At 33.5% G+C, this 15,162-nt stretch overlaps 1 protein-coding gene across 3 annotated transcripts in view; it reads left to right on the top strand.

Moving 5' to 3' along the window:
• The window catches only part of LOC106055955 (E3 ubiquitin-protein ligase DTX4-like), a 36,931-nt gene that overhangs the window by 12,069 nt on the left and 9,700 nt on the right, over window positions 1-15,162 (top strand). For 2 of the 3 annotated variants that reach the window (XM_013212460.2, XM_013212461.2), the window contains exons 9-10: window positions 5,545-5,709; window positions 10,575-10,664. In XM_013212460.2, the coding sequence (XP_013067914.2) occupies window positions 5,545-5,709; window positions 10,575-10,664 (255 nt within the window). Of the gene's footprint in view, window positions 1-5,544; window positions 5,710-10,574; window positions 10,665-12,838; window positions 14,041-15,162 lie in introns of those variants that run through there. The other variant, XM_056005348.1, reaches the window with a different exon arrangement.

Genomic DNA, 15,162 nt, shown 5'->3' on the forward strand with positions numbered 1-15,162 from the left:
TTTCAACACAAAGACAGAACTAACCGTTTGTGATTAACTTACAATGATGAAAACATGGCCTTTTTATGCACTATTTGCTTGGCATTTGAAAACATGGCCTTTTTCTGCACTGTTTGCTTGTCATTTGAACTCATGGCCATATTCTGCACTGTTTGCTTGGCATTTGAAAACATGGCCTTTTTCTGCACTGTTTGCTTGGCATTTGAAAACATGGCCTTTTTCTGCACTGTTTGCTTGGCATTTGAAAACATAACCTTTTTCTGCAGTTTGCTTGTCATTTGAAAACATAGCCTTTTTCTGCAGTTTGCTTGTCATTTGAAAACATGGCCTTTTTCTGCAGTTTGCTTGTCATTTGAAAACATGGCCTTTTTCTGCAGTTTGCTTGTCATTTGAAAACAGCCTTTTTCTGCAGTTTGCTTGTCATTTGAAAACATGGCCTTTTTCTGCAGTTTGCTTGTCATTTGAAAACATAGCCTTTTTCTGCACTGTTTGTTTGGCATTTGAAAACATGGCCTTTTTCTGCAGTTTGCTTGTCATTTGAAAACATAGCCTTTTTCTGCAGTTTGCTTGTCATTTGAAAACATAGCCTTTTTCTGCAGTTTGCTTGTCATTTGAAAACATGGCCTTTTTCTGCAGTTTGCTTGTCATTTGAAAACATGGCCTTTTTCTGCAGTTTGCTTGTCATTTGAAAACATGGCCTTTTTCTGCAGTTTGCTTGTCATTTGAAAACATAGCCTTTTTCTGCACTGTTTGTTTGGCATTTGAAAACATAGCCTTTTTCTGCACTGTTTGTTTGGCATTTGAAAACATGGCCTTTTTCTGCAGTTTGCTTGTCATTTGAAAACATAGCCTTTTTCTGCACTGTTTGTTTGGCATTTGAAAACATGGCCTTTTTCTGCAGTTTGCTTGTCATTTGAAAACATAGCCTTTTTCTGCAGTTTGCTTGTCATTTGAAAACATAGCCTTTTTCTGCAGTTTGCTTGTCATTTGAAAACATGGCCTTTTTCTGCAGTTTGCTTGTCATTTGAAAACATGGCCTTTTTCTGCAGTTTGCTTGTCATTTGAAAACATGGCCTTTTTCTGCAGTTTGCTTGTCATTTGAAAACATAGCCTTTTTCTGCACTGTTTGTTTGGCATTTGAAAACATAGCCTTTTTCTGCACTGTTTGTTTGGCATTTGAAAACATGGCCTTTTTCTGCAGTTTGCTTGTCATTTGAAAACATAGCCTTTTTCTGCAGTTTGCTTGTCATTTGAAAACATAGCCTTTTTCTGCAGTTTGCTTGTCATTTGAAAACATAGCCTTTTTCTGCAGTTTGCTTGTCATTTGAAAACTTTGCCTTTTTCTGCAGTTTGCTTATCATTTGAAAACATAGCCTTATTCTGCATTGTTTGCTTGGGATTTGAAAACATGTCATTTGAAAACATGACCATATTCTGCAATGTTTGCTTGTCATTTGAAAACATAGCCTTATTCTTCAGTTTGCTTGGCATTTGAAAACATAGCCTTTTTCTGCACTGTTTGCTTGGCATTTGAAAACATGGCCTTTTTCTGCAGTTTGCTTGTCATTTGAAAACATAGCCTTATTCTGCAGTGTTTGCTTGGGATTTGAAAACATGTCATTTGAAAACATGACCATATTCTGCAATGTTTGCTTGTCATTTGAAAACATAGCCTTATTCTGCAGTTTGCTTGTCATTTGAAAACATGGCCTTTTTCTGCAGTTTGCTTGTCATTTGAAAACATAGCCTTTTTCTGCAGTTTGCTTGTCATTTGAAAACATAGCCTTTTTCTGCAGTTTGCTTGTCATTTGAAAACATAGCCTTTTTCTGCAGTTTGCTTGTCATTTGAAAACATAGCCTTTTTCTGCAGTTTGCTTGTCATTTGAAAACATAGCCTTTTTCTGCAGTGTTTGCTTGGGATTTGAAAACATGTCATTTGAAAACATGACCATATTCTGCAATGTTTGCTTGTCATTTGAAAACATAGCCTTATTCTGCAGTTTGCTTGTCATTTGAAAACATGGCCTTTTTCTGCAGTTTGCTTGTCATTTGAAAACATAGCCTTTTTCTGCAGTTTGCTTGTCATTTGAAAACATAGCCTTTTTCTGCAGTTTGCTTGTCATTTGAAAACATAGCCTTTTTCTGCAGTTTGCTTGTCATTTGAAAATATAGCCTTTTTCTGCAGTTTGCGTGTCATTTGAAAACATGGCCTTATTCTGCAGTTTGCTTGTCATTTGAAAACATGGCCTTTTTCTGCAATTTGCTTGTCATTTGAAAACATAGCCTTTTTCTGCAGTTTTCTTGTCATTTGAAAACATAGCCTTTTTCTGCAGTTTGCGTGTCATTTGAAAACATGGCCTTATTCTGCAGTTTGCTTGTCATTTGAAAACATGGCCTTTTTCTGCAATTTGCTTGTCATTTGAAAACATAGCCTTTTTCTGCAGTTTTCTTGTCATTTGAAAACATAGCCTTTTTCTGCAGTTTGCTTGTCATTTGAAAACATAGCCTTTTTCTGCAGTGTTTGCTTGGGATTTGAAAACATGTCATTTGAAAACATGACCATATTCTGCAATGTTTGCTTGTCATTTGAAAACATAGCCTTATTCTGCAGTTTGCTTGTCATTTGAAAACATGGCCTTTTTCTGCAGTTTGCTTGTCATTTGAAAACATAGCCTTTTTCTGCAGTTTGCTTGTCATTTGAAAACATAGCCTTTTTCTGCAGTGTTTGCTTGGGATTTGAAAACATGTCATTTGAAAACATGACCATATTCTGCAATGTTTGCTTGTCATTTGAAAACATAGCCTTATTCTGCAGTTTGCTTGTCATTTGAAAACATGGCCTTTTTCTGCAGTTTGCTTGTCATTTGAAAACATAGCCTTTTTCTGCAGTTTGCTTGTCATTTGAAAACATAGCCTTTTTCTGCAGTTTGCTTGTCATTTGAAAACATAGCCTTTTTCTGCAGTTTGCTTGTCATTTGAAAATATAGCCTTTTTCTGCAGTTTGCGTGTCATTTGAAAACATGGCCTTATTCTGCAGTTTGCTTGTCATTTGAAAACATGGCCTTTTTCTGCAATTTGCTTGTCATTTGAAAACATAGCCTTTTTCTGCAGTTTTCTTGTCATTTGAAAACATAGCCTTTTTCTGCAGTTTGCGTGTCATTTGAAAACATGGCCTTATTCTGCAGTTTGCTTGTCATTTGAAAACATGGCCTTTTTCTGCAATTTGCTTGTCATTTGAAAACATAGCCTTTTTCTGCAGTTTTCTTGTCATTTGAAAACATAGCCTTTTTCTGCAGTTTGCTTGTCATTTGAAAACATAGCCTTTTTCTGCAGTGTTTGCTTGGGATTTGAAAACATGTCATTTGAAAACATGACCATATTCTGCAATGTTTGCTTGTCATTTGAAAACATAGCCTTATTCTGCAGTTTGCTTGTCATTTGAAAACATGGCCTTTTTCTGCAGTTTGCTTGTCATTTGAAAACATAGCCTTTTTCTGCAGTTTGCTTGTCATTTGAAAACATAGCCTTTTTCTGCAGTTTGCTTGTCATTTGAAAACATAGCCTTTTTCTGCAGTTTGCTTGTCATTTGAAAATATAGCCTTTTTCTGCAGTTTGCGTGTCATTTGAAAACATGGCCTTATTCTGCAGTTTGCTTGTCATTTGAAAACATGGCCTTTTTCTGCAATTTGCTTGTCATTTGAAAACATAGCCTTTTTCTGCAGTTTTCTTGTCATTTGAAAACATAGCCTTTTTCTGCAGTTTGCTTGTCATTTGAAAACATGGCCTTTTTCTGCAGTTTGCTTGTCATTTGAAAACAGCCTTTTTCTGCAGTTTGCTTGTCATTTGAAAACATAGCCTTTTTCTGCAGTTTGCTTGTCATTTGAAAACATAGCTTTTTTCTGCAGTTTGCTTGTCATTTGAAAACATGGCCTTTTTCTGCAGTTTGCTTGGCATTTGAAAACATGGCCTTTTTCTGCAGTTTGCTTGTCATTTGAAAACATGGCCTTTTTCTGCAGTTTGCTTGTCATTTGAAAACATAGCCTTTTTCTGCAGTTTGCTTGTCATTTGAAAACATAGCCTTTTTCTGCAGTTTGCTTGTCATTTGAAAACATAGCCTTTTTCTGCAGTTTGCTTGTCATTTGAAAACAGCCTTTTTCTGCAGTTTGCTTGTCATTTGAAAACATAGCCTTTTTCTGCAGTTTGCTTGTCATTTGAAAACATAGCTTTTTTCTGCAGTTTGCTTGTCATTTGAAAACATGGCCTTTTTCTGCAGTTTGCTTGGCATTTGAAAACATAGCCTTATTCTGCATTGTTTGCTTGGGATTTGAAAACATGTCATTTGAAAACATGACCATATTCTGCAATGTTTTCTTGCATTTGAAAACATGGCCTTATTCTGCAATGTTTTCTTGGCATTTGAAAACATGGCCATATTCTGCAATGTTTTCTTGGCATTTGAAAACATGGCCATATTCTGCAATGTTTTCTTGGCATTTGAAAACATGGCCATATTCTGCAATGTTTTCTTGGCATTTGAAAACATGGCCATATTCTGCACTGTTTGCTTGGCAAAATGGAAGCAGCTCACTCCCTGGATGACAAACTTGTTAATCTTAGAGCCCTGGCATTTAAAGATGTTTTATTGAGATATGAAATGAGATATTTACAGCATTTGTTTTCCTGCATGCCTTTAAACTTAGCTCACCTTTTTCAAATTTATTTCTAACAAATGGAATGGATGTTCTGAGATATAAAATTATGTGTGTAATAAAAACCAAGATGAAGACACTCATACAAGACTTTGAAGCTGAACAGGAATTGACTTAATGTGGTGGCCAGATCAAAATAAAAAGGAAGATAAAGAGTTAGATCTGGAAATGGAAGTGTGTTTGTCTGAGAAAAGAACTAGGATGAAAAGTGAATGCCAGGAGTGTTTGTCTGAGAAAAGAACTAGGATGAAAAGTGAATGCCAGGAGTGTTTGTTTGAGAAAAGAACTAGGATGAAAAAGTGAATGCCAGGAGTGTTTGTCTGAGAAAAGAACTAAATGGAAAAAGTGAATGCCAGGAGTGTTTGTCTGAGAAAAGAACTAGGATGAAAAGTGAAAGCCAGGAGTCTGAGAAAAGAACTAAAAGGAAAAAATGAATGCCAGGAGAATAGGAAAATTGTGAGAAAATTCTGGAGGCTCTAAAAGCATATGAAATTCAGGTTTGTAATGTCGTCATAGACACAGTTTCCTCCAGCCTTGAAAGATGTTTTGATTTGTCAAACACCTTTAATGCAGACCTTGCATGTCTTGATCCCAAAAATTTCAACAACAAGGACCTGAGCTGCAAGCTTTTAAAGAGCTTAGCAAGAAATTGCTTTTATTTGATTACATGAAAATTATGTAGCAAATTGATAAATACCTAGCTGAGCAGTTGGGCTAGCTGAAAACGTCACCCTTGGATGAATATTATAGCATTGTCTAATCAACAAATAAAGTATATTACAAAATCAAGGGTACAGTAAAATGATGTATACTTAAGAATAATTTTCTGTTTCAGGGAAACAGTCTCCAGTGTCCATGTTGTAATACAATTTATGGTGAAAAAACTGGCACCTGCCCACCAGGCACAATGGAATGGTACATTGATAAAGACTTACATCTAGCTGGATATGAGGATTATAGCACTATATGCATATCATACCATATGAGTCCTGGTATACAGGTAAAATCATTGTGTTTGAAAACTATTTTGTTACAGAATTATTAATAATTAATCCTAGTTCTAGAGGAGAAAGTGGGTTAGGGGGGAACCTCATTGAGAAGGGGGGGGGGGGGTAGGGGAAAATGGTAGAACAGGTACCTACCTCTCCATTTTATATTTATTACTACTAATGATTACAAGATTGCTTCATTTGTGATAGATCTACCATATGCTGATTTGGAAATGTGGGGGGAGGGGCTCTATAGCTAAAGAATGGGTTAAAAATATCAATAAATAGCATAAATATATATAAAACAAATTGAGACCTTTTCAAGTTATGTTTATGTGGAATGAATCATTCCTACTCTTGTGGTTCCAGCATTGTTCCCAAGCTTAACATACTAGTAGGCTACAGGTTAATTAACAAATGTGTTTTGTTTTTTTTATCTTCTACTAAGTTCATAGAATAATTGAACCTGAACTTGTATGCAGCCTTCATTAATCTCACCAAAACATTTGACACGCGACCCTCAATGGTTTATTGAGGATTTTGTCCAAGCTCAGATGCCTTCCATTCTCAAGCAGCATAATGTGACCTAATTAGACACAATGGTGACATATCTGATCATATTCCCATAGTAAATGGTATAAAGCAGGGTTGTGTACTTGCTCCTACTCTGTTTGCTATATACTTCGGCATAATGCTTAGTCCATTGAGGCAGAGAATGCATGATGGCATCTATGCCATTTTCTGCTTAGACAGCATTTTGTTTAATCTTCTGTGCCTACTGTCCCATACTAAAATAAAAAAGATGATCATCTAAGAGCTTCTCTTTGGGGATAATTGTGCCTTACACATTTAAGGTCCAGAGAAAAGCCCTTGTAGAAAACAGACACAGTTGGTTAAAGAAAACTTAAAATGGACCTCTGGCAGACAATGGCTTACAAACCAAAAATATGCAGTTCGCATCTTGGTTTGCATGGCTCTGTTCAATATTACACTCATCCTTAATCCTCGGAATCCAAGACATTGCCACTATTATTATTACAAAAAATGATGTTCCCAGACATTCTTTTTTATTATTCAGTAAGGATCTCAATGAAAAATTACCTACAAAAACCAGTTATGTAGACATACAACATTCTTAAAAAGGCATATACTAGCTACCTGAGACCCAGTGGTGCATCAGCATGTGGATCAGCAGCCTAAACTGATATACGTAAAAATAACAGGAGCAATTAAAACCATAACCATCAGAATGATACCTGGTTTCATTGAAGAAGAGAAATAAATCCCCTAACAATCAGAACTCCCTTTTAGAAGACAACCTGTATGGGGAACTGTCCAGTCTAGAAACCACTGCACAGCTAATCTCAGATAGAGGGCTGGTTATCTGAACCCTTCAACTTCAGTATGAAAACTTTATTCGTAAGGTGTAATCATCTGGAAAAAACATCTTATGCATTCCTAAAACATTTTGTTTGAATGTGCTAAAAAATTGTTGTAACAGAACATTTTCCTAGACTATGCATTGAAATGGTCATTGCATATTGCTTTTTATATAACTGAAATTTTTTTTATATAATCCTTTTGTTTTTTAAATAAGTTTTATACGTAAATAATTTTGAAATTTTAATTGGTGCTTTTTCTCATAATACAAATCAAACAAAAATAAGTGCATTATTATTGAACTAATAAATCCCAGAACAACAAATCAGCTAGTTTGAAAGAAAAGATGACACTTTGGGCTTATATAGGAAGGTTTAACATGTGCACCTTTGATTGTTAGAAACAAGAAAGTCCCAGCCATTGTCATCTTAAAGTGCAGAAAAACAACAATGAACTATGACATGCTGGCAATAGAGAATTTAAAAAGCACAACTTTTGAAAATGTGTCTAGTATAGTATAATATTGGAAAGTAAGCAGGTTCTCTCTCTATCAGGGGAAGCGCTGAAAGCAGTTTCTTGTTTTTTTTTAGCTTTAACAATTCATTCTCTTGGCATGTACAAATACCCTTTTTCTCATAGTAAGAAGAGCATGTCGAAAAAGGTAAAAATTACAAAGGGGTGAGGCAGGCAGATATGGAAGTGTTTTCTTGCTATCAGAGCTAGAGCATACTATTATCCGTAAACCACCTCTATGTTGCTTTGGGTGGTAGTGCAGGCACATTGTTTATGTGTTATTCTAAGCCCTAGTCCAGTCTATTGCTGACAGGAAAATCTATGATTTTACTCTCACTACACCTGCACTTTTGTTAAGAAATTATGCATTCCTGTTAAAAAATTAAGATTTGTATTTCCTAATAACTCAGAATGTGTGTACAGTAAATGCAATTAATCCATCAAATAAATAGTCACAAATTACTAAAACCTCTCTCTCTCTCTCCACTTAAAATCTTGTTGACTAGGTTCACACAACCAGATGATCTCCAAACTTGGGGTACTGTAATACTAATAAAATATTGCCCTCTCTTATCACAAACCTGGTTTCTGACACTATTCATCCTAGTCAAAAAATATGCAAGTTAAATTAAGTCCGATAATGGAGGCATGGCTGGCCAATACTAATATGCATGGGATTTTTGAGGTACTTATAGGGCAAATATGAATGATCATCATAAGTTAATCAATGCTAAGTAAGATGTTTGAGGTACCTATAGTTCATATATGTATGATCAGCTTAAGATAATTTCTGTCTTCTTGCTTTTTTTGTCACACAAATGTAATCAACAAAACTGTGGACAGTTAGAAAAGATGTTCCCCCTCTTGTGAGAGTGTCCAGTAAGGGATGGAAGGGGCATAGTTTGAGAAATGCTCATAGACTTGTTTCTATCTAGTAGGCAAATAAATGGAAATAATAATTAAGATTAGATTAGAAAAATGAATCTTATTCACCTTTAACCTATCCCTTAGTTTGTTGAACTGTTGGGGCACCACACATTATCTTTCCATCATCTTTCTCCATTTCTTTCCGCCTTTTGCATTTTATAGAATCTCTTTCAATGACTGGCATGTCAATTCTTTTATGTTATCTAATCATTACTTTCTGTTTGCCTCTTCCTCTTTTTCCTAGTACTGTTCCCTGAAGGAAGGTCTTCGCTAGATATGAGGACCTTGTGATATGGCCATTAAGTTTTAGTTTGCGTTTTTTGACACTGGTCAGCAGGTCATCTTGGGGCCCAATTGCTGTTGTGATACTGATTCTAATCTCCTCTATTGTGATTTGGTCTTTGTAGGTGATACTTAGGATCCTTCTTAGTTCTATAGCATCTCAGTTTCATTGCTAGGATCCTCTTCTCTAGTTCTGCAGTTAGCCTCCAAGCCTACAAGAATGTGTTGAGAGGGCTATGCTTTTGTTTTTCTATCTTGTTTTTTTGAGTTTTGAAAGTGCTAATGTTGTCTGTGCAATTCTATCTTGTTTTTGAGTTTTGAAAGTGCTAATGTTGTCTGTGCAATTCTATCTTGTTTTTGAGTTTTGAAAGTGCTAATGTTGTCTGTGCAATTCTATCTTGTTTTTGAGTTTTGAAAGTGCTGTTGTCTGTGCAATTCTATCTTGTTTTTGAGTTTTGAAAGTGCTAATGTTGTCTGTGCAATTCTACCCAGAAGTTCAAGTTTGGTTCCTCCATCTAAAACGATAGCTGCGAAGTATTTAAATTTACTGACACTTGCCAGTTTTTTGCTTCCTATACTCACATCCATTTTAAAGCTCTGTTAGCAATTGGTCGTAATTTGATTTTTTGAACCTTGATTTGCATAGCAAATCATAACTAGATCTATAAAATTTATTATGATATGTTTCTGTTATTAAACACTTCCTCTATATATATAAAAATCTGAAGAATGAAATTGTAACAGGAAATCTTTTTTTTTTAAACATTGGAACACAATGTTAAAGAGTGCAAAATAAAATCTTTAACAAGCAAAATTTAAAAAAAATACTTTTTGAAAAAATAAAGCTTATAAGGGAAAGCGTTGCACAGCCATAACTCTCAATACTGTAAGGTTATGTTATCTTTTCCTATATAAAATATAATTAGTTAATTATCCCTAATTGATTTATTTTTTGAGTTATTCATATATTGTTTTGACTATGAATAATTGTCTGCAATTTCAGCATGATCCGAGAATGGGAAGTGGATGAAAAAAACATGTAAAATAATCCTCACAGACAGAGTGAATCAATATAAGCTTTTTTTTTTTAAAATGATTTTGGGTCATATAAATGTTCATGAGATATATTAATAGATAAGGGATGTATTCTTTCATTTATATCATTGTTTTCCTAACTGTATTGTGCGGAACACAAAGGCTTGAATAATTGTTACACGAACTATTGAAGTAATTAACTAATTAAACGCAAAAAAGAAAAATGGATTTCATTAGCTCTTCTGAGTGAAGACAAAAATTATATAACGACATCACTATGAATGACTAATTTGAAACAGACATCAACCATTGTCTGAAGAGTTCTACACTATTTCAAGCTATCCGTACTTGACTTTTGTTTCTTACAATCTATTTGTGTCAAGCAGGAGTTCCTTACTTTGCAATAAAGTCAAAACTTAGTAAGAGGCTTGATGCACCAGATATTAGAATTCAGCTTACCATTATCAAGATATCATGCACTTCAAGGACATAATACTTTCAAAGTCATTAAACCTTTTTTTTTCATGTTTTTGGCTGTATTTTAATTATTATAGTTTTTATCTTAGAAATAAATAACAATGCTAAATTTAGAATACAGTTTAATTGATGTTTTTATACTTAAACAATAGAAAATAATCCACCCTATAAAATAAGGAAATAGTTTTGTTAAATTCTCAGATTGTGCAAAGTGTTTTGTTAAAAAAAAAATACTTATTTATATCAAAAATCTCTTCTGTAGGGACCAGAACATCCTCATCCAGGCCAGCGCTATAAAGCCAGAGGATTTCCTAGAACAGCTTTCTTACCAGATTGTAATCAAGGTAGAAAGGTAAATAATAAATTAACAAATATATATTTTTTTTCTCATTAAGGATAGACATTCTCTTATAAATTACAGGCTGTTTATTATTGAATAATTATTGATCTTGAAATATTTTACTTTTGTATAAAAATTAATAATATAAAATACAGTTAAACCAGAGACTGTTTGTATAATTTGCTAGTCCTCTATCATGTTTTTTTTTAATCTACAATTTAAAATTCTTGGTCTGACCACTCATTCATTCATTTATTCACTCATGATATAATAACTAATTCTCCCACTTGCCGTGGACGATAAAATATAAAAATTAAACCTCTTCTTACCTAACTTAAGCCCAAGACAGCTAAGCTATTTTCAAGATTGAAACCTCTTTGTTTAAATTTACCAAAAATTATTTTTTTTTTAGCAATTTCTATCAATGTCTCTGAAAGCTGACATTTTAATGTCTTAAGTACAAAACAATAATTCCTTTTGCTTAAGCACTTTTTAACACTTTTTTTTGCCCCCCCTGGGGGGGGGGTATAAAATTGTTTGTGAAGATAGGTTATTCTAAATAAGGTGTCACTCTAGATCTAGATCAAGGTTATTCTAAATAAGGTGCCTCTCTAGATCTAGATCAAGGTTATTCTAAATAAGGTGCCTATCTAGATCAAGGTTATTCTAAATAAGGTGCCTCTCTAGATCTAGATCAATGACTGACCAAATAAAAGTAAATATTTAAAAAGTGGACTAAGTTGTGAATAGTTTTATTTCTGCTTGCATCTTTTCCATGTAAAGGGGGCGTTTCAGTTGAAAATATTGTTCAAACTTAGTGCTTATTATTAGATCTTAGACCTATGTTTAAAAAAAGATAAAGAGAAAAACAAAAATGATTACAGATTGATATAAATCATGGTATAAATCTTGAATACAAAATTATCATAAACTGAAAACACATCATTTGGTACAAATTATCAAATGAAATATTCAGCGAGGCTAGTATTACAATTATTTCTATATAGTACTAGCATTACACCTGTTGATTTGTTCCCAGGCTCTATATTGTTTCTTTTGGACATGACACCCCCTTCTTTTTTTAAACAGGCTTTATCTTAACAATCCTTCTTACATACTTTTTAGCCAGTGAATACTAGTATCTGTTACATTGCATTGGAGTGGCCTGCTCTCTTTCTCATTCTTTCTCTCTCTTTCTCTCTCTCTTTTGTTTACTTCTTTCTCTCTCTCTCTCTGGAACCCACTTTTATTTTTTGTTCACATTTCAGAGCATCATAATGTTCTTTGACTTTAGACTTCATTTGAAATGATCTGCTTTATAATGCCCCTCCTGGACATTGGTACACATACTTTTGACCTATGAATTCTTGGATTCCCCATGCCCTCCTGCCCATAAAATAAATGTACAATCTCTGACATTTTTCAGCTTTTCAGTGCTATTGAAATATTGAATCTATTCTATGTTGCTGCCCCTTCTTCTCCTATTTCTTCTACTGTCTCTTTTCATTTGTGTACTTATTGTTAAGATCTTTGGAGCAATTGAAAACCATAACAGTAGTGTTAGTGATGGGAACTAAACTAACATTTAAAAGTTAAACTAAATCTAGTTTTCAACTAAAATAAAGTAGTTAAACTATTAGTTTATCATGAATTTCAAAAGATAGTTAAACTAAACTAAAGAAAGTTAATTAAACTATAACAAACTTTTTTTTTGGGGTGTTGAACTAGACCTAAATAGATATAATCATCCGACTGTTTGCCTACAGTTCGATCTTATTCTTTTAACATTCTAGTAATATTTATCTATAATAAAATCAGTATTAACTCTTTGGCTCCGAAATTAATTCGGAATTATTTGCCACTTTTGGACGGAATTAATTTTTCCGCCATTTCAGAGTGCGCTACTTTGCTTCGATATAACTTGTATAACTTTTTTATTTATTATTGGAAAATAATAAACTTGATATAGAATTAAAGAGAAATGGATGCTCTTTCCATTTCTTATGTTTTCTAGTTTGCAAATTATGTTTTTTTTTTGTAATTTTGGGTTTTGAATATAAAAATTAAAAATGAAAAACTCACCAACTGACATTGAAAATATCCATCCAAGTGCATGTTTAAAGAAATTTATTGTTCAAATTGAATTGAAATAGCTTTTTTTCTCATTTTTATCCATTTGTTTACAGAACACCACAGAAGAAACAGCAATAGATGCAAAAAATAATAAACTGGAACTAATAATCCAATGTCACTACTTTAACGAGAAAGTCCATAAAAAAGCAACACTCTTGGAACAAAACACTTTTACCCTAAATCTAGTCCAACTGTACAGCATATATATATTTATAGTATTTTCTTCTAAAGTTCTTCATGTACTTAGTATATAAATATTCCTTCTAGTTGTGATATTCATGGAAGCAGTCAATATGAATGTGTGGGTTCGACTCCCATCCAGCGCAAACATAAACCGTTCTCCCTGACCCAAAGTGTTTACATACTCTGTCTTTCTTTATAGTTATAGGTCTCCATTCTCTGAAAATGGATCTTATTCTAGCAGGGGTGTTCAATTTAATCCTATGGTCAGCATAGCTATTTATTTTGCTGACAAGACTATCAACAATGTGATTGTCAATGAAAAAAAACATTCCAGCTCAATAGATGCAGTGCTAAGTCTAGGTTGACAACCCAATTTCTTGGTGGAACAAATCTGAAATTGTTGTTTCAGTGCCTAGATGATAGATCTAGAGATCTACATCTATCTGATTAGATTTAGATCTAGATAATGTAGAGACAGCTAAACTAGTTCTAGATCTACATTGAACATTAGCTGGGGGTGGAGCTGCTTCATCAGCTGATAAACTTCATCATTACTAGACCTAGGCCTAGGTCTAGATCTATAAATTAATTTACTAGATCTAGATCTATATAATTAGATTTATCAATATCACCATCAGATGAAACAAAACCACTGTCATCTGAATTCTTATACTTCTTTATCAAAGAAATATTTAGATCTACAAAGTTTATATGGCCTTGGTTGAAACTCCATGTTAAAAAAACACGCACACAGAAAAAATAAATGTCATCTCTACAAACTTCGTACAAAATAAAAACACTTTAAATGAAGGAAATTCCGGATGTTTAGCAAAGGGAAACTATTCTAGATAAAAAATTAAGCAATAAAAAACAAGAATTGGAGAAATAGAAACGAAAAAAATAAATTTGAAATAGCCGATGCCCCCAGCGTTGGTCTGACTTTTTTCCCCTTTTTTAAAATCAACATCCTGTGCGTTGTTGCGGAGCCAAAGAGTTAAGGAATATGTTTCTTACATAAACGTTAATGCACAATAAAATAAAATGTCTTAATAAATATGTGTGCTTGTATTTTTGCCTTGAATTAAAATCTTTAGAAAATAATGGTACTCTTTTTTTTTTTTTTTAAATTATATTAACTTATTATATAACGGAAAATGTTACTTATACTGGTAAAGTTTAAAATCTCATTAAATAACATATATTTAGAATTTCAAATTTAGATTTTAGATCTAGTATCCAAAGAAATAGAAATGAAATCATTGGAGTTTTTAAAACATTTGACCTGTATAACTATTTTATAGTGTAAAATACATGCTTGACTAACCATGCTGATGTGCTATTTTCTTGTCTGACCACTAAAAATACAGCTAACACTATTGCATAACCGTTAAACGCGCAAGGGAAAAAACTGGGTGATCTTGTCATTATGGACGTCTATCTGGCCAGGTTGTTAAAATCAGTCGGACACACTGTCTATTTACTTTCTGGGCAGGGAGGGTGTATAACTATTTTAGTGTAAAGATATATCTACGAACATGCATAACTATTCACGCCAGTGTGTTATTTTCTTGTCTGACCTCTCCACATTAAGCAAACACTATTGCATAATGCTTAATGCAGGGTAGTCTTACAGTATTATTGACTACATATGTACAGTACACTAGGCCTACATGTGGTCATGTGTATGTCTAGCTGACCAGGTTGTTAAAATCAGTTGGACACAGTCTATTTACTTTATGGTCAGAGAGGGTGTTGATTAAGATTTTTTTCTAGAGTTGGTTACCCTAATGCTTTTAGATCTATATAGGCTTAGCTGTTGATTTAGACTTAATAAGATCTCAATAATAAGTCTTAAGACTATAAAAGGGTGTACTTGATGTTCCTGCAGTTAAAAAAATATTGTTTGCCGCAAATGAATAGATTAAAAAAAACACTAAATATTGACCTAACTCACTAATCAGATTCCCACTAGAAACAGAAATTAAACACCTCCACGTGGCTCACAAAAAAATTCGGAACAACCTCATTCATATTACTGCATAGAAGCTTTTGGCAAAAAATGTTTAACATTTTATAATACTGCTACTTTCAAGTGCAAATATTTACTGCCATAACTTCTACCAGGATCTTACTTTACCCTCTTCAAATGCAGACTGTCTAAATAGTTGTTAAGTGCATCATTTTTTTTGATAAT

The sequence above is a fragment of the Biomphalaria glabrata genome, chromosome 12, assembly GCF_947242115.1.
Source record: "Biomphalaria glabrata chromosome 12, xgBioGlab47.1, whole genome shotgun sequence".
Lineage (NCBI taxonomy): Eukaryota > Metazoa > Mollusca > Gastropoda > Planorbidae > Biomphalaria > Biomphalaria glabrata.